The 27,050-nt window shown below is 42.5% G+C and overlaps 1 protein-coding gene across 1 annotated transcript in view; it reads right to left on the reverse strand.

Moving 5' to 3' along the window:
- Positions 1-3,916: 3,916 nt before the first annotated feature.
- The window catches only part of LOC140915190 (LIM domain-binding protein 3-like), a 45,077-nt gene continuing 21,943 nt past the window's right edge, over positions 3,917-27,050 (reverse strand). The window contains exons 4-8 of the mRNA XM_073354768.1: positions 14,091-14,394; positions 11,996-12,176; positions 9,350-9,470; positions 6,929-7,044; positions 3,917-4,236 (exon numbers count right to left, since the gene is read on the reverse strand). Coding sequence (XP_073210869.1) covers positions 4,147-4,236; positions 6,929-7,044; positions 9,350-9,470; positions 11,996-12,176; positions 14,091-14,394 — 812 coding nt within the window. The 3' untranslated portion in view covers positions 3,917-4,146. The remainder of the gene's footprint in view (positions 4,237-6,928; positions 7,045-9,349; positions 9,471-11,995; positions 12,177-14,090; positions 14,395-27,050) is intronic.

Consider the following 27,050-nt stretch of genomic DNA (forward strand, 5'->3'; position numbering starts at 1 on the left):
TGTTCACTCACACCTCAAAATCCACACTACAATCTGTTTCTGAACTAATAACTAGAGACTTTAAAAAAATCTAAAACCAAGGGCACTTGTGGTGTAAAGTCAACATTTCAGTATATTATAAAAGCTAGACTCCTAGCATGATTGCTGCAGGCATTAAATCACTCAGTTGCAAATGTAACCATTTATAAATACTAAACAAATTAATGTCTACTACTAGGAGACAAGTATTGCAAATAAACATTGTACTGTCCAGCATTAGACACTAATAAGTGTGTTTAGTGCTGTAGACATTCACATTATTAAATATAAAAAGAAATAACCTTAAATAAAACATTTCACCCATGTTACTGACCACTGAAGGACCAAACTTAAATGATTTTTCTTATTTTGGTTGAATTTCTTTCTGTCTGTGTGAATCTGATGAACCAAAAAACTAACCATTATTTTAAGAAGTTGAGAGAATTTTTCAACAGTTACAGTGAAGTTTTCTTTTGAAGTGTTCAATTTACTTTCTATGCTACAATTAAATAGAAAAAGAAAAAACAATATAACCAGTTTTAAGCTTATTTTTTGAACTTTCAGCTGCATAGAGATTAAAGACTATTTTTAATTAGATTTAAGATGGGTTCTTTTGCAAATCTTTTGATAAAAAACCATAATTCTTGTAGAGTTTTATCATTTGGCCATTCAGAGGTACAGTATTTTTGTCTTCTAGGCAAAATTTCTCATGTGAATTAGAATGAAAAATTACTTTAGGAAGTCTTATGACTTAATCCCAGGTAATTGTTACAAGACATAAACAATAATACACATTATTCAACCTGAAAATTATGTTTTTCTGCAGCAGTTACAGTAGTGATATATAATGTAAGGGTCCTATTCAAAGTTATGCATATGTATCTTATTTGTCCTAGGAGTGTTGATTACATAGTATTTTACATAAAAGAGATTCAAAATAGTACACTACCGTGCACCAGCTTCTGGCTGAGGTTTGTGCAAAAAAGGTGTCTAAATATAGATTTCAAGTGTGGGTAACTGGATTCCTTATTTTTGGATCATATTAGAAAGCAATGTAGGTCAAAATAGGAAATGTATTGTTTGCTACTGCTTAGGCTGGTCTCTAACTAAAATAGGTTGACCTAGCTATATCACTCAGGGCTGTGAAAAATTTTACGCCCTGTGTGACATTAGGTCAACCTAGCCTTTACTGTAGCTGCAGCTAGATAAACGGAAGGTTCTTCTGTTGACCCTCTCAAAAGGGTGGATTTACTACAGTGATGGAAACCCCCCTTCCATTGCTAAAGTAAATGTCTACACTACAGCATTACAGCAGTGTAGCTGCAGCTGCGCTGCTGTAGTGTTTGTAGCGTAGACATCATCCTAGCCGCTAATCCCTGCCAGTAGGCAATACACAAAAACCACCCGACAGAGCTGCTGCAATGTTGTCTATCCATAGTGTACCGTAGATCCTGCTACTAATTCTACTGCTAAGTAATAAAGAGTGATAAACACTATCATTTGTAAAATGGCACTAAAGTCTTGAAAGGGCTTGCAATTTTTGAAAAGCAACACTGGTAGACACAAGAACACTGCATCAGTGTCTTGGGAACAGAAATCGAATATGAACAGAAAATGAGGTGTGTTTTTTCAATTAATTGTATCTTATCCTGTTGGAGAATGCAATGAGCCAGATCCTTGGCAGGAGTAGTCAGTGGTGTTATGCTGATTTACACCAGCTGAAGATCAAGCCAATAAATGGAAAAAGAATTGCCTACTATAGAAAAAAAATATTTGCACCTAATATGCTGGCAAAACTGTTTAAGAATATACTTCATCTATGTAAAAATCTGACCCTTGTGAAAATGCTAAGATCTGTGAAAACAAGATTCTCTGTGGCATAAATACAGGTCATACAACTTGGGGCTGCCAGAGGACAGTTTTAACTTAGGCACTATTTTTTTTTCAGGATATATGAGGGTAGTTAGCATACTAGAAACTTGCATACTAGAGATAAAAGTTCCTTTTATTTTGACCCTCCTACCACCAACTGGATATGCTCTTCATCCTCTAAGAAAATATGGCATGTTTCGTAAAATGGGCATAGAATTTTAGGAGGGAAAAGACAGCCACCAAATGATCCACTTTTATATTTAGACTGTGCAAAAATTCAAGACACACTGGGGTGCTGGTGGCATTAAAATAGGGCCCATACATTACATCCTTGGGTAGCTGGAGTCTGAGAAATATTGACTTAACATTGTCAATACGGTATGCTGTCAATCACTATAGAATCAGAATGCTCGCTCAAAAATAAATAGCTGAAAACTTGAAGAGTGATGGAAATTTCTGTCCTTAAGTATGATTATCTTTCACTGCTGAACAGCAATAAACTACGGTCTCACATACAAAACTATCGCTGATATTTAAATTTTAAAATCCAAAGCTAATGTCAGTCCTATAAATCGTTGCTGCCTTTCACAAGAATATATAAGCTTTTAAAAATACTTGCAAGAACGTGTCAGATGATTTTAAAATATTAGAACAGGTGATATATTAACCCTATCTTATGTGTAAGAGCCTATGTATCTTCTTACAGCAGCAACCACAACCACACTTGGGATGTGTTGCGTTGACAGAAAATAATCACAGTAATAAGAGCATGTGTCTGTGATTTCGTGCTGCTCTATGAAGTGTTTTATCAGTTTTCACTAACATTAATAGGAAGAAAAAAGGGTGCCCCTTTTCCAAGGATTTGGGATTGAGTCGAGAACCTTCCCAGGCTATTTTCCACTCCTACCCTTCCTAGCTGTGCTAAATGGAGGCTGGGTCTGCAGTGTTAAAAAAGTAGTAACTAGATGTTTTCCATTCACAGGACAAATGGAAAGATGAATCAGCTTTGACTAGAAACACAACCTGGATCCTTTCCAACCACCCCTTGCCCATTCCATATAAGAGAAAATTAGAGAAAGCCAGTTCCCTTTTTCCACTCTGATTAGAAAATGAAATAATCCACTGTGCGTGCACAAGGCCACATGCACTGATCAAGGTTTAACTGAAAATTTTGTCTCAATGCTGTTGGGCGTGGGTGGAAGGACTTAGCATCATCGAATTTTTATTCTGATTCCCAAACTTTCGGTCACTCACTGTCTCCTTCTTAGCATGGTAGTTCTATTACGATTCAAGACAAACTTCTTGTTTGGGAAAGCCTATGGCAGCAGTTCTCAACCAGGGTGTGAGGCCCCTTGGGGGGCCACGAGCAGGTTTCGGGGGTCTGCCAAGCAGGGATGGCAATAGACTCACTGGGGCCCAGGGCAGAAAGCCGAAGCCTCGCTGCTCCAAGCCCCGCCACTCTGGGCTGAAGCTGAAGCTCGAGCAACTTAGCTTCATGGAGCCCCCTGTGGCGTGTGGCCTCAGGCAACTGCCCTGCTTGCTACTCCCTAATGCCGGCCCTGGCTTTTATATGCAGAAAAACTGTTGTTGTGGCCCAGATGGGCCGTGGAGCTTTTATAGCATATTGCGGTCAGGGAGGCCTCAGAAAGGAAAAGGTTGAGAACCCCTGACCTATGGGATGTCTCTCGTTCATTCAAAAGTCAAAAAAATTGATGCTTGGAGGTAGCACCATGACATAAATAATGGAATAAAACTTCCTTTTTGGTGAGGAAATTCTGATCTACATATCTTAATTTGAAAGCTAAGATTCTATAAATTCTTTTACAATTAATATTCTGGCACTTAATATTTTCTTGTAACAAATTTCAAGAATGATTTTTCAATTGTTTTTAAACACTAGTGTATGGTCTCAGCTCTAAGGCTGGTCTGGGTATTTCTATTACTTATTTTTACATAAAACATTTTTTAAAATTAATTTTAATCCCTTTAATTTTTGTTCTAATATTGTTTTGCAGTAATATTTGACTCGGATTGACCAATTTGCCGTTGAGTGTTCATTCAATTTTCTGTACGGACCATGCAAAAAGGTGTTCTGCAAATATAAAAGTGATTAAAATTATACTTCAGAAGGGTTCAGTAGCTTCCTAGCCTTCCTCCCCTTCCCTCAATGAGAAATGTCAGTTGGGGTTATCCTTTTTGCAATTTCTCAGTTAGTTGCCAATTTTCTCCCAGTGCCATTGACTTCCAGGTCTTCTTTTAGACATTGATGGCATGAGCATGTTTCTTGCACAGTGGCTTATCCTTCTTGGAGTAAAATGGCTGACCTTCCAAATTCACATGGCACACCTAAAATTAAAGATTAAACACAATCAGGAATCACAAAGAGAAATGTAGCTATTCGTAACCGTCTTGTTGCTCCTTCGTCTTTGAGGACTAGATTCTGATACGCTGACTCACAATGCGTAGCACCTCCCATACTCCATGAGAGTCCGATAAATTTCACTAGGACCACTTAAGGACTTTGGCAGCGATCAATGTTAGGTGATGTGGGCTTGTCTACTTTGGCAATTAACAGCGCTGCAACTTTCTCACTCAGGAGGGTGAAAAAACACCCCCCGAGCGCAGCAAGTTGCGGCGCTGTAAAGCTGGGAGCTACGCTCCTCGCTGAGGTGGTTATTTTAGAGCACTGGGAGAGAGCGCCAACACTGTGCCGCGACCACACAAGCCACGGCAGCGCTTTAGCATTGCCAGTGTAGACTGGAAGTGCTAACCAGTGATGAGCTGCCAAAATCTTAACAACGGGTTCCCTCCTCACCCCACGAAGGGGTTGTTGCCCACCCCCACCCCCCAGGACTCCTGCCCCATCCACCCCTCTCCCCCGTCCCCTGACTACCCCCAGAACTGGGCAGGAGGGTCTCGTGGGCTACTGTAGTGGATGCCCACCCCTAAGAGCCAGAGGCACCTGCCAGGGGGTGAGGTGGGGAGTCCCAGAGGTGCTTACCTGGGGCAGCTCCCAGGAAGCATCCGGCAGGTCTCTCAGGCTCCAAGGGGCGGGGGATCATAGCTGGGGGGGAGCAGCGGGAGCAGCCGCTCCCCCACTGATCACATCAAAAGTGGCGCCTTAGGTGCCGACTCCCTGGGTGCTCCAGGGCTGGAGCACCCACCGGCAGCTCCCTGCCCCAGCTCCCCGCCGCCTTCTCCGCCCCGCTCTGCTTCTCCACCCCCCGCCGCCCGGCTTCCCATGAATCAGCTGTTCAGCAGGAAGCCTGGGAGGGCTGAGAAGCAGGAGGTGGCTTCCCGCTCAGGCCGAGGGTGGTGGAGGTGAGCTGGGGCGGGGAGCAGTTCCACTGCCCCCCCCCCAGGTTACCTGCTGCGGCGCGGGTGGCCCTCCTCGCACCGCCCAACTCCAGCTTATCTCCGCCTCCCTGGGCCTGAGCAGGAAGCCGCAGCCTCCTTCTCAGCCTGCCCCAGCTTCCCACGCGAACAGCTGATTCGCGGGAAGCCTGGGAGGGCGGAGAAGCAGAGCGGGGCGGCACGTTCAGGGTAGGAGGCGGAGCGGAGGTGAGCTGGGGCCGGGGGTGGGGCAGGGATTTGCCGGTGGGTGCTTGCACCCACCAAATTTTCCCCTTGGGTGCTCCAGCCCCGGAGCACCCATGGAGTTGGCGCCTAAGGTGCCACTTTTGGCTGGTTAAATTTAGAAGCCCTTTTAGAACCGGTTGTCCCTCGTGGAACAACCGGTTCTAAAAGGGCTTCTAAATTTAACAACCAGTTCTAGCGAACCGGCTCCAGCTCACCACTGGTGCTAACTACAGTAATGTGTACTGCAGCTAGATGGAAAGCAATGCACATTAATAACATTGGGATGAGCACGTTAGAAATGCAAAGATAGACTGACATGGATTTTTCTGTTTGGCTTTATATGCCAGTAAAACAATTAGGATAAACTGGGATGGGACAACTGTGAAAATTACATTAACAGAACAACAGATAGTATCACCTCTACAAACACTTGGGTCCTGCCAACTAAAATAAATGGGTGAGAGGCTACCTAAAAATGCAAATGCACCAGAATAGGAAATATTCAGAGAAAGTGTCTTTTATAAGCAATTAAATACGTTTTTATGACAAAACTGATGTTGAATCAAGAGAAAATAGCTACTGGATTGCGCAAGCAATAGTCTGTGTACTAACACAAATGCATGTATCAACTTCAGACATTCCCAATTTCAGGAAAGGAGCATAGTATATTAATGAAGAAAATGTCTCATGGAAAGAACAGCAGCCAGTAGGTTAATTTAACATTTGACATGAACAATCCATTCTATACTTCCTAAAGTTCATGAGAGAGGTGTACGGCCCCAAATGAATCAGTGAGGCTGTCAACTGTTCTTTCTGACCATGTCAGTGTACTATTTGTAGCTGATGAGGGACTTGGAATATTATTGATAGTTCTAGGGGAAATGGGTTAGTGGATGAGTGCAGGTGAGACAGTCAGGGGTGATAAGTGCTGATTATTATATAGATTTTACCTACGTATACACATGCACAGGAGCAGACAGAATGCTAACATCTTTACTAATTACTTTTTGTTTTTTCTGAACTGACTCCTTTCTGTGTGGAAATGCAAATTGCACAACTGTATAAACAGAACATTTGGTCACTATATTTCACACTATTCAATTTGGTGATAATATCATTGCCTGAGGTCTATTTTAAATCCTGATTTACCACTTTGTGCAAATTTAGTTAAAGAGAACACCAAGCACTGCTCTCCCACACAGTTTCTGTAGACTCTTCCAAAAAGCACAAGTGTTTTCTTAGCGTTTCTGAGCATTAGCAGTATAGATCAAATTTAGCTATTCTGATGAAAACGGGGGTGGGTGTGGGGAGAGGAGGGAAAGGAAAACAACCCCCATCTGCAATTAAAACCAATCAACCGCTTCCCACCACCACCACTAAACTGAATTCTTACAGTATTATGTCACAAGTTCTAATAAGATTACATTAAAATCTACATTATTATTCTATAGATACCTACAGCACAAATAAAGCAGGTATCATGCCAAGTGTGTCCAAGGGCTTCAATGAATTTATCTCCTGCTTCAACAGGAAAATCACAGCCATGGCATTTTGTGCTGAACAAAGCAATGTAATCTAAAATAAAACAAAAGCAAACTTAGAATGAACACTGAACACAAGCATATTACACCCAAAAGAAACAGAGATGTGCCTAGTAGTGATTCTTGGGATTATTTTTATGTAGAATTCTTTTCTACATCCCACTCAAATTCTCCAAGGGTGAAATTTTTGAGCAGCTCCTCCCGCCCCCTTCCTTTACTTCTTTAAACACAGAAATTCACTGCAAAAACCCACTTAATGCAGTATTATGGCTGTGAACATAAACACACACAATTCAGGAAATTCAAAGTTATGTTTCCCACAGGATTTGGAAATTAGCCATCAATAGACTGATTTATAATCACACACACTACAGAAAAATCATAAGCACAAAATGAATTTATACAACATACTATACGAGGACCAGGGCGATGACATGATGAGCACTGTGTAAGCACCACTTCGATTTCCCTGCCTGCTGTATATTTATATTCTCAGTTTAATGTTGGACTACCATAATTTTTGCATTAAATAGAAAATATAACAACACTGTATCCATTGGTTAATATATCCTAACTTTGAATATTGATGTCAATCTGGAGTTATTGTATCTCAGAAAAGATACAGCAGAAATAAAAAAGGTACAAGAGAGTCAAAAATTATTCAGGTTATTGGGGTTGTGGTGGAAAGCTCCGATTTTAAGAGAGTACGTTTTAGGGCCCCCAATCTAAGCCATTTTAGATTTATCCCCCCCTTAAATCCAGGACCTAGGAGGTACTCTTTGACTCTTCAGGTTTCTATTTCTCACTACCAGAGAGAGATGAGGCCAGGAATGCAAGAGGGAGCAGAGACAGGGCACAAGGAGGGAAGGACCACTTCACAATTTAGTCTAGCCTTGATCCTGCCTCATAGCTCATTCACCTTGCTAGCTCCATTTATTTATCCATATGCTCTCCTTTACCGTAGTATCCAACAGTCTGGGACCATCCCTTCTCAGCTGTCAAGAAACAGCTGCGCTTGGAAGCTGATTACCAGTTGCAGAATTCAGGCAGTATGAGCAGCCAGAGGATAGAAGAGTTTCACTTTCCCCTTGTTGCTTATCGCAGGAGAGCTTTGCCTTTACTAGTATTGGTCAGTCATGGGCAGAGGAGTATCACCAAGTTTGGGGGCATGCTTCCCCTTTTAGGTCACATTCAGGTCATGACACAAGTGATTTAGGCAGTAGCCATCCTGGACTGGCATTATGGAGCTCCTAATGGAAGTCCCTCCCAAAGCCGGGAACATATAGCTACCTGGCAAGGGGGAACCACTAGGGGACGAAATAAAAAAACACCCTAATTTGAAAAAAGATAAACCACAGAGACAATAATAGATAAGTGAGAGAAAGGAGGCAGAAATGTGCTGGGAGAAGCTATGCAGTGGGAAGGGCACACCCATCTGCCTGTCCATCACAACTTGTAGGGTGGCCACTTGCCCATTCCTGGAATACCGGGCATTCCGGCACTTCTGGGAATAGTGTGGGCCCTCCCCCGCAAGTGTCGTGTATGCAAGGATAGGTGCCAATTCCATGGGTATGCTGGGGCTCAAATACCCACGGAAAAAAAAATAGGGGGTGTTCTGCAGTGGTTCCGGCCCCAGGGCTGGTGAGCAATCAGCTGTTCAACAGGCCCTCAGGGCTGGTCACAGGTCAGCAAGCAGCTGGCAGGAGGTGCTTGGGGAAGGTGGGGCGGAGAGAAGGGAGCAGCGGGGGGACCTTTGGGGGAAGGGATAGAGCGGGGGCAGGAAGAGGCAGAGCAAGGGTGGGGGCCTTGGGAAAAGAAGCCAAGCAGGAGCAGGGCCTCAGAGTGGAGCACGTACCGCGTAAAATCAAAAGTCAGCACCTGTGTGTGCACAAGGTCATGCCACAAAGAGGGAGTACACCGCCCTGCCCCAGTGCACATGAGGTCACATTGACAGAAGTGGAGTGGCACGCTCTCCATTACAGTGTTCCTCATCTGATAATGGACAAAACCATGTCCAGTTTTGTCTCAGTACCAGATGCGGGACAAACACTACAAAAGCAGGACTGTCTGCTTTAAAACCCACAAACAGTCTGCCTAATCACAAGGAGGCAAGGAAAGCTGTGGGAAAACACAGACTAGGGAACACTCGTATAGCTTGACGCTAAAGACAAGCTACCAGACTAGATCGGCTATCAGCCTGATTTTGCTTGGCAATTGCCCTGTTTCTGTAAAAAAAGAACAGGAGTACTTGTTTCTGTGGTTCTGCCAGATAACATGAAGGACACTAGTATTGAGCAGTACTATCCAGCAAGATATGGTGGCTCTATTGTGTGTTATACCTTTCTCACAGTAGGGCTCCCCATCCTCCATGTGGAAGAGGCTATTCCCAAACGGTTTCTTACAGGCAGCACAGACAAAGCAAGTTGTGTGCCAAGTCTGCCTTAAAGCATGCATCACTTCCTGAAAAACAAAAACAGAAAAATACCACATACACTAAACCCACATACAGGAAAACAAATACAAAGCTGGGATACCCTGGGCTACTCATTTTAAAATCAGCCAATTCTTTTGCTCAAGATAAAACTCAACAACTCAAGGGATTTTTAAAATGAGGAAATACAAAACTCAGTAGCAAATGTTTACTCCTGTGGGAAAGCTCTGCCTCCATTCAGAGCATTGGAAACCTCCTAATATGATTTATTGTCAAAACAAAACCACCGAACATCTAGCAAACAATAGCTCAATTCAGCCAGTTGACTGCATCAACACAACCCATGGCTCCCTCCTCACTGGGAGACCCTGCACAAAAGAAAGTTTTATCTCTCTCCTGTTTTGTGTGTACACACAAGTGTGGGCACATGACAGAGAGACACGGGATTTAGCTTGATTAACTTCAGTGGAGCTACACTGATTTACACCAGCTGAGGATCTGGGCCAAAGTAGTTACCCAACAGACTGCGTGATTTGTGACCTATTTAATGCAGTTGTTCTCAACCAGGGGTACGTTTACCTCTGGGGGTATGCAGAGGTCTTCCAGGGGGTATGTCAGCTCATCTAGATATTTGCCTGGTTTTGCAACAAACTACATAAAAAGCACTAGCAAAGTCAGTACAAACTAAAATTTCATAAAGACAATGTTTATACATAGACTATACACTGAAACGTAAGGACAATATTTATATTCTAATTGATATATTTCAAAATTATATGTTAAAAATGAGAAAGTAAGCAATTTTTCAGTCATAGTGTCCTAGAACACTTCTATATTTTTATGTCTGATTTTGTAAGCAAGTAGGTTTAAAGTGAGGTGAAATTTGGGGGTACCCAAAACAAATCAGACTCCCGAAAGGGGTACAATAGACTGGATAGGTTGAGAGTCACTGATTTGATGTATTTTATTTCCTGTTTTATGGGGTATATGATTCTAAGCGAGTTTCTTACAGTTTACTTGTTTTTTAATCTCTACTGTCTGAGGCACAAGGGAATGAAAGTAGTTGCCAGGGTTTCAGTCCATTGCACCAACTTGCTAGACAACACAGCCTCATTTATATTTGCCATACATCTCATTACAGAATCACCAGTGAGATTTAATAACTTCTGTTACTGTTTGCAAAACAATTATAGCTGACAAATAGGCTTGGATCCATTTATAAACCTCTCAGTACTAAGAAGTAAAAGACAGATTGAGAAATCTTACAAATGTAAACAGAGGCAGCTGGCAGCTTTGCTATGTTACTGATAGAAATCCACAGAGGAGAGCTGACTTGTTCTTCCATTAATTAGATAAGTAAGTATTTCAGTGGCTTTGTTTTAACATTCCCCCGAAAGCGCCACTATGCAGGGCTTGTTTAGAGCCAGGACTTCACCTCAAGTGTTTGATGATGCGCTTCCTAGCAGGGAGCAAAGCACTGACTTCCCCAACACTGAGACTGATGTCAGGAGTGGATGCAGAGTAGTGATAACTAATATTGTACTCTTCATTTGCCAGTCTGGAAGAATTGTGAGAGATGCTTGGTCACATCTTTGGCATAGAATCATAGAAGATTAGGGTTGGAAGAGACCTCAGGAGGTCATCTAGTTCAACCAACCCCAACTAAATCATCCCAGCCACGGTTTGTCAAGCTGGGCCTTAAAATCCTCTGAGGATGGAGATTCCACCACCGCCCTATGTAACCCATTCCAGTGCTTCACCACACTCCTAGTGAAATAGTTTTTCCTAATATCTAACCTAGGCATCCCTGCATGTCTCATCTTCCTTCTCAACTGTGTACACAAATCCATTGCTAAGATTATCATCATCATCTGCTGCTCCAACCACCTCATCAGCTTGTTCAGGTATTTATAGTGTCAGTCGCCACAGTATCTAGGCATGAAGCCTAGTAGGAGTGTATAAGACAAACAAAAGTGGGCTCTTCTCTCGCCTTTCTGGGGTTCAGATGCCTGTATCTTATTTTAAAAATCTAATCATCATGATTTCTCTAGAGCAAGAGTCTTGCTATTCGCACATGGATGCACTGATAGCTGTGTGGACCTGATCAAAGTCCACTGACTCTGAAGTCGGTGGAGTTTCTGGATTAAGCCTTATCTGAAGAAGACTGTATAGCATCAGCCCACATTTTGCCTAACTTTAGCAACAGGTGCACAAGAGCAATACATTTTCATTTTAGGAGGTCACCAAAGCAAGAGCAGGAAAGAGAGAAAAATAAACCAAAAAACAATTAAAAAAAATTATTCATATTACAAACTTCCTCCATATAGACTGATAAGTACAATACAGTCATGTCCAAATCTCCAGCCAGTATAGAAACATAGTTCTAAGTAAGCCTATATGTGTCTTATTCTGGGATAATTAATAGGCTAGGAAATTACTGTTGAAGAAAGCAGAAGAATTTAATACTTAATTAGTTGCCTATAATCAAAAGTATTCCATTTCCGATTTCAATGGAGTGAGGACTTAGATGTGAGGCCATGCTGTTCTGACTTACCCCCATGATCTTGGTGTTGCATCTGGCACAGGTTGGTGCAAAGAACTGCTCATAACAGCGCTCACAGTACACACTGTTCTGCTCCTCCACAAAGCACACATCCGCTAAAGATGTCTTGCAGTAAGCACAATTGAACTCCTCTGGGTGCCAGGAACGACCCATGGCCACCAGGAAAGGACCCCTGTGGAACATCATTATTATATTTATATTGCAGAAGTATCTAATGGCACTGATGAACAATACTAATGAGGATGTATTTTAAAATAAGACACTATAACCTGCTGACAAGAGGTCTCTTTTCAAGGTTTTTTAAAGGAAAATTTCAGGGATTAGTTATAATCATTTTTATAGGCTAATATATTAACTGAATTTTCAAAACATCTGTTGGAAATACTGCTATGGTTTCCAAATCTCCATAACTGTAAATAGTGTTTGTGAGAACTCCCATGTTGCTAATATTTCCCATCAGCAGCTGTAAACTGCTTGTGTAGAGTAGGGCACTGAAAATGCATTCTTTAAAAAACAAACAAAAAAACCCACAAATCATCAAAAGTTCAGACGTGTTAAATATAAAACAAGGGGTGGAGGAATCAAATGGGAAGTTTCCTCATTCTAATGAGTATGACACAGAGTAGAGAATTACCATTTGAAAACATGACAAAGCAGGAGACTTTCCAGAGTTGGTGAAAGGTGTAATACACATATACTTTACAATAGCTTTGAAAGTCTCATGTTTTCTTGTGCATTTGAATGAAAGTTGCATTCACTATGTTACATCAGATTGTCAAAATGGCAACTTACTGTTTGATTATCCTTTAGTTATACTATAGCCACATTAAAACATGTTGGTGATTTACTGTTAGTTGTCAGAGAGTGTGGGGGAGTCAGGGCCCTGCACCCTTACTTCCTGCGATTCACCGTGACTCTCAGACAGCCAGTAACACAGAAGGTTTATTAGACGACAGGAACACAGTTCCAAGCAGGGCTTGTAAGTACAACCAGGACCCCTCAGCCAGGTCCCTCTGGGGGACAAGGAGCTTAGACCCTAGACTTGTGGTTCCCTGCGTTTTCGCAGCCAGCCCAAAACTGAAACTTATGCATTCGATGAAGTGAGCTGTAGCTCACGAAAGCTTATGCTCAAATAAATTGGTTAGTCTCTAAGGTGCCACAAGTCCTCCTTTTCTTTTTGTGAATACAGGCTAACACGGCTGCTACTCTGAAACCTGTCAAGTCCCGCAGTCTCACTCCTCCTCCCCCTGGCTCCTTCCCCTGCCTTTGTCCAGTTTCCCGGGCAAAGGTGTCACCTGGGTCCAATCCCCTCCCAGCTCAGGTTACAGGCTCACGTATCCTCACTCAAGTGAAGTCATCCCCTGCTCTCCCATCCCCCATGCAGACAGTCGCAGCAGAACTAGATGACATTCCTCGGTCAATCCACCCTGCTCCCTTAGATGTAGTGATTAGAATATTGTTTGTATTACTGGAGTATTCCTTTCTGGGAAGACAGGAGAATGATAATCAGTAGCCCTACACCACTGAACCAGTTCCTTTTTAGTGGATGAAACTGTCATTAAAAATGCACGGATTACAATTAAGTCAGGCAGCAATCAACAGGGTAACAATGGGCACCAGTCCAGTAGAGTGAACTGGGGGAGGAGAAAAGAGAAGCATGCAGTGAATCACTGGTAACAGAGTGTGTGCATTATCTTTCTCCAGACACAAAAGCAGCAATTACATTTGTCTCCAAACTGATATCTCACTCCCCCAACCCAATATAGTTTTACATAGTGTCCTTCCAATTTTATTTCTGGAGATACCTTGGGGACCAGAAATTTGTAAGAAAAAGGCAGTGCTTTTGGTAGGAAAGGTGCCCAAAACAATGACCTTGTATAACTTGGCCATGATAAAAAGTGAACCACACGATGGCAAAGATGAGCTCTGGAAATCTTAAATGAATCAAGCAGACAACAGACATCCCCTCTGGATTATTTAACTGTGTCTCATGCTCTGAGATTGTATAATAAAATGCAATAATCAGTTGCTCTGTGATACTTTCTCTTCTGCCTCCATCCCTCTCCTAAGAGTCTCATGACCTTACCGAATTATGCTGTTACAGTGTCCACAAAGAGGAGTTCGGTTGCTGGCTGGGAAACGCTCAGCCCTTTGAATTGTTCCCCTGGCTACAGCAGGAGTCTGAGAAGAGGCTGATATTGAAGGAGACGAGTAGGCTGAAGTTGAGGCAGGAGATGGTGCCGGAGCACCCCGTGGTAGGGTATGTTTGGTAACGGAGGTGGTGGTTTTTCCAGGTGCAAATTTCTGGGAAAAGGAGTCATCTGTTACCCAAGGAGGGCGGCATGAAGGATCAGCCTTCCCTGCTGTATAAGAATGCACTGGTGCTGGTGCTGTTATAAACATCCAAAAGAAAATCAAAGAATGCTTTAAGATCTTTTCTTTTTAGATTGCAAACAACAACATTTAGCAAAATGTACTGCATTCCATAAATAAACATAACACTTAGATGACTCTAATTGTAGTCTGTCCCTTTAGCACAGATCAGAGCTGGAGTGAGTTCCAGGATATCACCACAATCCTTGATTTATATCCAAATAAATCACAGAAACCATTATCAACTGGTTTTCACTGAATTTATTAAGATCACTTACAAGAACATTGCAGTGTTAGTTTTTAGTTAATGGGAGTGCATGTATATGGTTGTGATTATTGCCCTCTGACCTGGAGTAACCTAGATTCAGAATACAGTGGCACGTTAGATTCAAATGGCCAGATCAAGCCATCAGCTTTTAGGCAGAAATCCTCATGATTTTAATAGTTTCTGCTTAAGTATTGGTATCATGAGATTGCTGAAGATGTGAATTTTTCCACAAATTCTCACTCTTATTTGTAATTTGTAGAAGTTTTACACCTGGATTAGTGAAGAAAATAGCCACACTTACAGAACACAGAGGCTGAAAGAGAACAATAAAAAACAATGCTGGGGAAACAAATACAGATTGTTTAATTTTCAAAAAGTGAAACTGAATGCAGGTTAAATTGAACAAGTGGAACTTTATTAAACCTTGTGCACTGCTCTGTCCATGTGGCTTGAGTTGCTTCCAGCCTAACTACAACTGTTCCCTGTTCACCTAGTGTCAACCTCAATAAAAGCCCCTCCAGGGAACACAGGCACTCTGACTCCACTTCCATTTATCATGATACTCAGATCACATGGCCAGCAAGGCAAAATCAACAGCAACTAGAGGAAGAATGTCCCTATGATCAAGGTACTGGACCAGGACTCAGGATCTCAATTGAGTTCCTGACTCTGCCGTGGATTTCCTGTGACTCTGCCATGGATTTCCTGTAAGTCATAATCTGTGTCTCAGGTCTGGTCTGTAAAATGGGGAAAATGATACTTTCTTTCTCCCATCCTTTGTTTTGTCTATTTAGATTGTAAATTCTTCAAGGTATTGACTGACTGTTATATCTGTTTGTATAGTGTCTAGCACAATGGACTAATCTTGGGTGGAGACTTAATACAAATAACCATCAGGATCTAGAGTCTGTACTCACTGGAAAGCCCTCCCATTATCTTGTTCTCTTTTTAAAACTATGGACTTAAGTCTCAGAAATCTAGGTAAAACTGAAGATTTCACCTGAGAAACTGCCACATCTCCCAGTCACAGTGTAGAAAGGTCAAATATATTCTTTACTTTGGAAAGGAAAAAAGGAAACAAAAAATGTATTGATGTATTCTGGAACAGCCTAAAGGAAAAAAACCCAAGAGAGTAGGAAAACAAGGAAAGCCAGCAATCAAGAAGAAGAATACAGTGCAGACCTCCAGAGCCTTGATAAAAAATACCCTCTTTTCAAGCCTTTTTAAAATATTTATGTTAAGTGAATTAAATTAGTAACATTTTAATTTATTGTTATGATTGAAGAAATCACAGACTGCATTATGGTTACTTTGAGATGTTTACATAGATGTGTATTTGTGTTGATACTTGTGGAACTACATGTTGTACAAAATTGTGTAAAAGATGTTTTGAATGAGCTGTAGAAGATAATTATTATCTTATGGCTTGATGCTAACTACTGAGGGAAAATTATTAACTGTAAGTAGAAGGACCCATATTAGCACCCTGATAACATACTCTGATAACTTTTTCCAAATAGTCCTATTTTGGGCTCAACATTCTTATGCTTGATGTCTGCCTAAAGGTGAATTTTTCTTTTGGGTTGATGTGAGCAAAATTCCTCATCTGTTTGAGATCAGGAACTGTGAAACAGATCACTTCCTGTTTTTTAAGGATTCCAGACATACTATTTGGCTGCTGCAGAAAATATTGGATGAAGTTTGAAACACTGCATAGCATCCTCTTTGAGGAATAGTGCCTTTGCTTGCTTTTATTTTTTTAAAAGGTGTTGCTTTACCATAATTTTAACTGTATGAACATGTTCATGTTAAAAAAAAAAAGTCTACAGGTGCACACACAGGGTCCAGTCCCTCCTCCCAATAAAGTAAATAAAAAAGTTCATGATGGCTTCAGTAGGACCAGGATTTGGCCCTGAAAGGGAGACATAGTATGTATCTGTGAATTAGTTAGGTACGCTGTGACAAGGTGTACCAGTCGTGCACTGGGCCAACAGGGAAGGACCAATCACTGTGGGCCCAGGAAGCAACGTCCCCTTTCCCCTGCTGCGCACGCTGCAGGTGGAAAAGCCAGTTAAAAAGAGGCAGCCCAGCTCAGTAGGGGTTGGCTGAGGCAGGGGAAGGATGTGTACTACAGGTTCCTGCAGAGGCGCCTGTGATGCTCCAGGCGGTAGAGCCCGAGAACACGGACTATGCTGCAGGCAACTCACCGATTGCAGAGACTGCTAGAGACACCAGGCCGCCACCAGATGAGGAGGTGCCCAGGATGCAACTTGTGGTAGGAAGTGACCCAGGGGATGTAGTAGAAGCTGATGCCTAAATCCTTAGTATGGAAGTCCCCAGCTTCATAGGGCCCTGGGTCGGAATGTGGTGGAACGGGAGGGGCTGGGTTCCCTTACCACAGACCACTAGGTGTGGTTGCTGTTTGCTTTCTGGCCCAGTCTGGGGGCTCAGGGACCAAAGCCTGTTTATTTGTTCTGCCCCATTCAGGGGCTACAGATTGGTTGCTGTTCTCCTCTGCCCAAGGGGCTGATTCCCCAAATGCTACTGTCTGCCCAGCCAGGCGGCTTAGGGGCTATAGACTGTTTATTTGGTCTGCCCCGCCCACAGGGCCAGAGCCCCAATTGTAACTGCCTGCCGCAGGAGGCTCAGAGGCTATAGGCTAAGTGTTTGCCCTGCCCCGCCTGGGGGCTATAGACTAATTGCTGTTCTATCCCACCCAGATGGCCAGAACCCCAATTGCTACTGCCTGCCCCAGCCAGGAGGCTTGTGGGCCACAGACTATTTGTTTGCCTAGCCCTGTCCGGGGGCTACAGGCTGACCATTGCTGCATCCTACCCAGAGGGCAAGAACTCCAAGTGTTGTTGTCTGCCCCAGCCTGGAGACTCAGGGGCTACTGACTGTTTTTTTTCTCGGCCCTAGCAGGGGTCTGGAGCCCACTGTACTGCAATTACCTGATCTAACAGGGAATCCCAACAACTGGGTGGCGGGGTGTACCAACTCCGCATGAGGCCAATGGAGGCAGCTTGGCCTGATAATAGGGCCCCCCATCACATACACAATTTTCAAAAATGTTTTGCTGACTTAAAATACTCATAACTTTTAAACAACTCAACCAATTTCCTACAAACATGGCCTCAATATGAAGGCAAAGTTTGAGGGGAAATTAGTTAGTTATGATTTTACATTTGGCAAGTGCTAGGATCATCTTAACTCACATGACATGTATTATGGGCACACTGTTAGCAAGTTTGTGTAGGTCAAACTGATTGCTGTTTTAAAAAAACACCACACCAAAATACTAATTGAAGTGTATGTGAATTTTGGAAGGTACTTATTGAATTGACAAGTCCTCCTAAGATAACACATGAATGTTTTAAAAAAAAAAAATCACTCAAGAAATTTAACTCAACAAGTCTCACCTTTTTTTGGATCCGTGTTACAGACTAACGACTGCACAGATTTATACCAAACTTGCTACAACAGATTATAACTTCCTATATAGGATCAGATATCAACAACGTTCTGTTAATTTTGCAGAAAACCTACGTCATTTTCACCACAACAAAATGCTAAATGAAGAATATACAACAGAACGCTCCAGCTCTGTCAGCTACAGCAGGGGTTCTCAAACCTTTTTCCTGCTGAGCCCCTCCCCCAACATGCTATAAAAATTCCACAGCCCAGCTGCGCCACAACAACTGTTTTCTGCATATAAAAGCCAGGGCTGATGTTAGGGGGTATCAAGAAGGGCAATTGCCCGGGCCCCCACACCATAGGGGGCAACACGAAGCTCAGTTGCTCAGGCTTCAGCTTTAGCCCCAGGTGGCAGGGCTCGGGGCCACAGGCTGCAGTCCCACCTGGCGGGACTTCGGCTTTCTGCCCTGGGCCCTAGCCAATCTAATGCCAGCTATGGCGGACCCCCTGAAACCTGCTTGAAGCCCCACAGGGAGCCCTGGACCCTTGGTTGAGAACGACTGAGCTACAGTGTTTTCTGTTTTCAGTGCTTTCTGGTTCACCAACTGGGCTCAGCACAGACTCCTGACAAGCTAAGGAAGAAAAACTGAACAGCAGAGGAGTCTGTGGAATTCACAGCCATCTTTAGAGGGGAGTGAGCAATTATTGGAAGCATACAGCATTTCCTGTTTGGAGGAAGCAGGGGAAAGTCATACTTGAGGAATAGAGAAAAAGATCTCAGAGCGGTAGCCATGTTAGTCTGTATCAGCAAAAACAACGAGAAGTCCTTGTGGCACCTGAGAGACTAACACATTTATTTGGGCCTAAGTTTTCGTGGGCTAAAATCCACTTCATCAGATGCATGGAGTGGAAAATACAGTAGAGAGGTATAAATACACAGCATATGAAAAGATGGGAGTTGCCTTACCAAGTGGGGGATCAGTGCTAATGAGCCAATTCAATTAAGGTGGAAGTGGGCTATTCTCCACAGTTGACAAGAAGGGGTGGAAATCACTTTTGTAGTGCTAATGAGGCCAATGTAATCAAGGTGCCCCATTTCAAACAGTTAACAAGAAGGAGTGAGTATCAGCGGGGTGAAATTAGTTTTTGCATGGCCCCCATGCTGCCCCTCCCAGTAATGACCTCTAACTCTTATGGCAGGAGTTCTCAGGACAAAACTTGCTGGTGGCCGCTCTCACACTTTTTCCTAAAATATTTAATTAGTTTTAGGAAAACCAAACAACTATGCACATATACATGTCCAAAGCATTGTCATTTATTTATTGCGAGCTAGTAAGTCTGTTGTGAAAAGTGATATTTACAAACATACAAGTCTCACTTTTCACAGCAGACTTACTCAGCCCTGGCAAGCCTGGGGACAAATTAAGTCCTGGAGGGAGGGCTGGGAAAGGCAATGACGGTCAGGGGAGATGGGGGTGAGGGGCTGGGAAGGCAGCAGGGGTACTGGAGTCTGAAACCCCGCTGCCAGAGCCCAAGGCCTTGCAGCTGGAGGACAGGACCCAGGGACGGAGCCTGAAGCCCTGTATCCAGAAGCCCAAAGCCTGAACCCCACCGCCCCATGGAAAGTGGGAAACCTGCTGGTTGCCTGTTCCTACAGCATTGTGCCCCAGGCGACTCCAGAGGGGGGCAAGGCCCAATCCCTGCTGGTGGCCCCAGCAACCAACACCAAGGCAGTGCATCCAGAAGCAACAGGGAGAGCTACTTCCCCCCCGGTGGCCGTATGCGGCCATGGTGGCCGCATTTGAGAAACGCTGCTCTAGAGGACATGCTTCTCCTCAAGACAAGCAATCCAAGTCTGACAAACTTCCCATAAAGATGGCAAGGGGTCAGGAAGAGATGGAGAGGGACTTGTCCCTGAAGCTGTCTCAGGAGCCACGCTATCAGCCCCTCTCTTCAGGGAGCTTCCTCTACTGACAAAGCTCTTGTTTTTCACCAACAGGGAAGTGTCAAGTTAGGCTGTCTACACTGGCAACTGAGCAACAAAACTTTTGTCTTTCAGAGGTATTAAAAAACACACACACACACACACACCCCAAAGACAAAACTTTTGCCGACTACAGGCACCGGTGTGAACAATGCTGTCGGTGGGAGCGCTCTCCTGCTGACAAAGCTAATGTCACTCGTTGGGGGTGGAAATTTTTTATTGGTAGGAGAGCTGACAAACAGTGGCTAACTGTGCACCTTTTAGCGGCATGGCTGTAGCGACACAGCTGTGTCACTAAAAGCTGCGTAGTGTAGCCATAGCCTCAGAAAGGGCATGCTCTGTGAGGATGTGAAGAGCCCATCCTGATTTCCCCTATCTGACTTAGGAACATTAATAGAGCAGGGATGTTAGGGAGTGAGGTAGAGAACAGAAATGAAAGAAAGAGTTAGTGGGGCTCTAGCAAAGGGTGAGTTGGGTTTCACTAAAACAGCAGTAAAAATGCCAGAAGCTGCCAGAGCCCTGTCTATGCTGGTGCTCCCAGCAATTACTGGCACAATTTTTTGGTAAATTTCCCCACCAAAGATAAAATGCAAAAGACTTTTGTATTTTAGCCCTGCAGAACTCAGTGCTAAAGTCAGATAAACATGTAATATCTATCTATCTATCTTTCTTTCTTTCTGAAAGTGTTAAAACACCGTAGAATGTTCCTTAGTAATTTGGTTAGAGATTAGATTTTATTTATTTATATATTTTTTGCTTCAACAAAATCTTGAATTTTCAAAAGAACTTGTCAGGGCAAATTCTCCATCCTGCGACAAGCAAGGCCTGCAGCTCTAATACAGTGTAGTGTGTACCTTTAAGAGAAGAGGCTGCAGGGGGCTCACTGTCTGGAATGGAAAGTATTTCACCTTCTTAGTCATGCTGCTTCCTGGCTCCTACTTTACATCCCCTACTATTAAAAGCTTTGGAGCCCTCCGAGCTTTCTGAAATGGCCCCTCCTCTTACTTGTTTCTGGTTCTTCTCCAAGTCAGCTTATTCTTCTAATGAATTATTTAGATCTGATCCACTGGCAGCAATTAAACCCTCTATTACTCATTGACAGACCAGCTGTGGGCATTGCATGTTGGCTTCCCAATCTCTCCCCATTCTTCACTGAAACTCAACTGCTTTTGGAGAATGTCACCACTGTGCAGATTCTTGATACTGTGTTCTGACAGACAGACTTTGATGCTTCAATAGCCTCTATAGTAGGAGTAAAATAGTCATCAACAATGACCCTTCTCCCCACAAAAATAAAGACCTTAAACAAACTAGACTCACCTGCTCCCAGTCTTTCTTTTGTTTATTGACAATATCAGTGCAAGTAGTTTTCTTTAACAATGCCATCTAGATCAATGTTTTCCTCCCTTCTTTTCTTTGACCCTCTGGTAATTTAAGGCATACCACCCCCGGGTAAATTAAGTTAGAACATGAGAAACCAATGAATATAGCTAACACAGGCCACACTGATCCTTGTAACAGCAGCTCAATAAAATATTTTATTGAACAGGCAACCTTACTACTGGCATTTCCTAATTTTTGCATGCTTGTTTTTGCAATCTGATTATTTTTCTAATGTAGTTTTTTGCATGTCATTTCTTGGGTTTTTAAAAAAGCAAACTAAAAACCCCAGAAATTCCATGATGTGCAGTTATACAGACTGCCATGTGATTCATCAGCAGGGTTAGAACCACAGTACAGAACTCTGCTTCTTGAGTTAACAGAATAACTTATAGCTGTAGTAAGCTGTCATCCCATTCGAAGGCCAGCCACTAGAGCAGGAAAAGGCAAACATTTTACTAGTGGATTTCACAACTATTTGCTGACTGCAAAGGAATGGTGCCACTCAGGAATCCTGGATTCTATGACAGGTTCTGAGGAGAATGTACTCTAGCTGCCAGAGTCCATTCTTCCCGTCTCCACCTGCAAAGGCTCAGCCCTTCTGCCCTTGGCCCCTCCAGCCTATCCCAGTCCTAGTCTTCCCAGCTCCTGCATCCACCCTCAGCTCCTTGACACAGTCACAGTCACTGTCTACCTCCTGCCCCCACATCCCAGGTCCTCCTCGTCTCAGTCTCTCCTCACTTACAGCTGTAACTGTGGAATCAGTATCCTTAAGTGGAGTCAGCTGCTGTGCTAGATTTCCTCAAAGTTCTGGTTTGTGTGTGTTTGTTTTAAATAAGACTGGCTAAAGATTTTCTAGAAATGCCTGCAAGCATGACAAAAATCCTAGCCTCTCCACTCTAGCAGGGCCGAGATTTCTGCAGCGGTGGCAAGCTCTACTTTTGAAGAAGTGAAATTTAAGAGTAACCAAGCAGCAGTAGCTCCAAAGTAAGCTCTGTTCCTCAGGAAGATATTGGCCATGACATGGCATGGGGCTTTGAGAATGTGCTAAAATAAAATAATAATAATAATAATAATAATTAGCTCTTATACAAAGCTTTTCATCACTGGTTCTCAAAGAGCTTTACAAAGGAAAACAGTATTGTTATACCCATCTTACAGATAGGGAAGCTGAGGCACGGAGCAGTGAAGTGACTTGCCCAAGGTCACTCAGTAGGCCAGTGCAGAGCTGGGAAAGGAACAGAGGCCTGCTGAGTCCCAGTCCAGTGCTCTATACTCTAGGCCATCTTGTTTATAAGATGATGATGTTGGGGAGAGTGGGTGGGCTCAAGGCACTCAGAGGAATACAGAACACCCCAGGTCAGTGTAGAGTAGGGGGTGGGACAGTACCTTAATTGAGGCAGGAAGAAATTTGGACAATAACACAGATCTCTACAGAAAATAAAGTTTTGAGAAGATTATTTAGTGCTTAACACTCCTCCCTCTGCTCACACCCTCCCATGTGTAAGAGAATGACAGTCATTGGTTATTGGGAATTACAGGTGCTTGAATTGTATGTACATCATTCTACTAAAATCACACTAACGATATCTGTTTTTTCTTTTTACTGAGTTCAAACAGTACTGTAAGACATTTTCTCTAAAAAACTTTCCTATACTGCAGTATCAGCCATTTCACTGTTTCATAATCATGCATCCCACCTTAGCTTTAGGCTTCTTTTTTTCATCTTGGAATTGTAAACAATGTTTAAAGATCTCAGCACAAGGAGTTTATATTCAATCTCTTAAAGCCCTGGGGCTGTAACTATTTACCTATTATGGTATTAAGACAGTTAGAATTAGAAAGCAATATTTAATCTCTAATTGATGAGTTCAAATGGCTCCCACCTATGGGACTCTATAATTAAAGACAGTGATTTCTCGCTCACTCAGTTTTATGGATGATTTTTTTCCCCAAAAGTCAGTTTGTTCATGTAAAGCATAACAGACCAATGTATACCACAGAAGACCTGATAATATCATCTCAAGTTTCACAGATAGTCAGACACTAAGCTTCAATAGCAACATCCTTTAGTAAACTTTTTTTCAGTCAGAGAGCAAATGGGAGCCCCAGTGAGCAGTATAAGTACCACTCTTAGGTTGACACTAGCTAAAATTATCAAGATTAGTATCCTTCTAGGCTCAGAGATATTAACTCAGTGTGTTTTAACCCGGGAGTATTTAGCCAGTTGCCTCTTTGCAGACAAGGATGCTGCATGTGCTTTTTCATCATCTCTCTTAAGTTGCACTAGGATCCCCGCATTTTAGCAGCTTTCTTTATCTCAACAGACAGCACGTGTGTATAACTGTGACATAACTGCTTCTTCAAACAAGAACTACAGTCAATTAAAAATACCCTGAGTGGGCTAAGTATAGGAGTAGGGAGGTGGTGATCAGTAATAGTTATAATGCTCTCCTTTTAACCTCTAAGACCTGGGTTCAACTCTTCCCAGGGTCTTTTCTGTAAAATGAACTGAAATGAGGAAGGGTCTCTCACTCTGGATTTTCCATCCCACCCACTTGCCATTAAAAAATAAAGCAATATGGTGAATCATGTCACAATCACTGTAATACATTGGCTGGAGAACTGGTGCAAAATGACAGTCATGAGTATCCATAACCTGCTTTTAGTTCTCGCAAGATAATTATAACTTTTCAGTCATTCATCATTTCATCTTGAAAGCCAGGATTCAGTACAAAATATATCCCCCCATATAACAAATTGGGATTATTATAATTGTTTTTACTTTTAGCAGAGTGTTGTCACTATCTGCTAGGAATGATTTCACCAACCTTGGGATTCCAGCCATTCTGATGAGGAAGGAATAGTATATTGACCTTATAAATAGTTTTCAAACATCTTCCTGGCTCACCTAGAATGTTACTCTGACCTTTGTAGCTCTACACATACAAATTCACCTTTGATTTTTATTTATTTCACTAGCCTTCAGATCTCCAACTCTCGGTGCCATTACAAGAAGTACTAGATTGAACATATAAAATGTAAAATTCACAAAATGTGCCAACAGACTGACCCAACTAACCCATATTCTGTTAAAAAAACGCTTATAATGATTCAGTCACTCAACTTTTAAACACCCTTGCCTCTCCAATAACACAAAAGAAAGGATAAGCTTTGTTATTTTCTCTGATGTAGGGAAATGGGGAAACTACTCATATAACCACTATTACGAGAAGTTGAGTCCTTGCCTCCACAGGACTTAGCCAATTCTCACCCTCCTACTCACATTCAGGGTCACAGTTAGGCCCAACAAACAATTTTCTGATGGGGGGAAAAAAAAAAAAAGACTAGCTTCCAAAATAGCAGGGCCTAGTTCCATTTATTTAGGTTCAGATACTTTTACTCTCTTAGACCCTATAGTGATCTGTGCACTGACCTATGCACTTGTTCTGCATGTTCTGAATTTAAAATACCACCAGAAAGAAACTAACAAATGCAATTACCACATGAGGCTTTTTTGATCTGATGCATCATTATTGATAGTTGTCATAGTAGTTTTCTGGTAGCAAACACAATTTATTATTAGTAGTAGTAATCATTTACATTGTGCTAGCACCTGGAGGCCTCATGCAGGTCAGGGCCCCATTGTTCTAGGTACAGTACAAATATCTGGTAAATGAGAATGGCCGCTCCAAAGAACTTACTTGACACTGTCCTCACACTTACACACAGGAAGGTACAGCTCCTGCCCTGGAGAGTTTACAGCCTTAGGCCTCGATCCTGAAAACACTTACACATGAGTAATTTTACACATGTGACAGGTTTCAGAGTAACAGCCGTGTTAGTCTGTATTTGCAAAAAGAAAAGGAGTACTTGTGGCACCTTAGAGACTAACCAATTTATTAGAGCATAAGTGAGCTGTAGCTCACGAAAGCTTATGCTCTAATAAATTGGTTAGTCTCTAAGGTGCCACAAGTACTCCTTTTCTTTTTACACATGTGAGTCATTCTATTTGATCAAAGGAGTTAAAAGGAAAGATCTCCTTTATCTTTTACTGTTCTCAATTATCTCACTGCTTTGTGGAATAAAAGATTGCCCTATAAATCGCTCTGTACACCCAAGCACTGTCCTAGTCTAAAAAATCACAGTTGAAAGAGAGAAAGCTAGGTATTTCCTGCCACCTAGTGGCATTCATAGAGAACAACAATCCTTCTTGTCAAAGGGGTGATGATATTTGAAAAAATGATTTCTGTTCAACACCAGGAGATGTGCAAAGTATGCTTTTCCCAGAGGCACCAAACAAGGCAAACATCTAGCAGTGTAACAGTGCTTTGAGAGATTAGCATGGATTAGTGGCCACCCCTCTGGTTTGAAGTACAGCCTCTTATTAGTAATGGCCCACACGAGCCGGATCCTCAGATGATTTAAATTGGTGTAGTTCCATTGTAATTAATTTACACCAGCTGAGGATCTCGTCCCATGCTTTCTTTCTGAAAAATAGCCTCCGTCATTTTCCACAACCATGCGGGTGGCAGGCTTGTAGAAACCTTCTTGGTTTGGGTTTTCTAGGGAGAGATTATATATATTGTAACACTGATGGGTATTTTGATCTGAGGGTAATTGCTGATAATAGTCTCTTAGGCCCCAATTCAGCAAAGTGTAAAAGCACAAGCCTAACTTTAAATACATGAATAGTCCCATTGACTTCAAAGGCATTAGTCACATGCTTGAAGTTAGACCGGTTTTTATGGAACCTTGATGAATCAGTGCCTTAACATATACATAATTAAATAGACTCCCAAAGGCCCCCAGAGGTTGGGATGGGCACACTTTTGTTTAGAGTACTAGGAATCTGAATAAATAAATTACAAAAACTAGAAAATGCCTTACGGTATGAACAGACACAATTAATAGTTAGATATTTTAAAAGTGAATCTCACACTTTGGAAAGGTGTCAGACTGACAACTCAGAGAAATGAACTCATATTTATCCTTGGTACAGCCTTAGTCCTGTCAGCTGCAAGCTTCCTCACAGTGCCACCGATGTGATCCTTTTTTGACCTAGTGAGACTACTTCTACAGGACAAAGATTAGTTCAGATGGGATACCTATTCAGTCTCTAGCTGCTAATTAGAACCAATTGTGCTGATGGTTTTGGCCGCATATATATCTTTATTCTAAGAACTGGACTAAGATCAGAAGTTCATTCCACACAGGAAAAAAGATCTGTCCTGACTTTTGGCTCTACAGTAATATAAATTACTAGAAGCAAAGTGGACAGATGTCTCAATGTGACCGTCACAATCCTGGGTTGCCTATTTACGGAATGCCCTGGCATCCTGACTGCCCTCACAATGCCAATTATCTTTAGTTTTCTTTATTCTAGAATCTCAACCACTGCAGCTGAGGAGGTGAAATATTGTCGCACACTGGTTTGTTGCTTCTTTTTTTCTGCAGAAGAAACTTATGACAAGGGTGAGATTTGGAATACTGTGGTACCAGCTAAAAGGCTGCAAGTGGCTGATAGGCATGAATGAACAAATAACTCCCTCCAAACACCTAATCTTCCTCAAGGGACTGGGATCTCCCAATGCCTCAGTGAGCTGCAAATTCTGGTAACAGTCTCC

Source organism: Lepidochelys kempii, chromosome 7 (genome assembly GCF_965140265.1).
Source record: "Lepidochelys kempii isolate rLepKem1 chromosome 7, rLepKem1.hap2, whole genome shotgun sequence".
Lineage (NCBI taxonomy): Eukaryota > Metazoa > Chordata > Testudines > Cheloniidae > Lepidochelys > Lepidochelys kempii.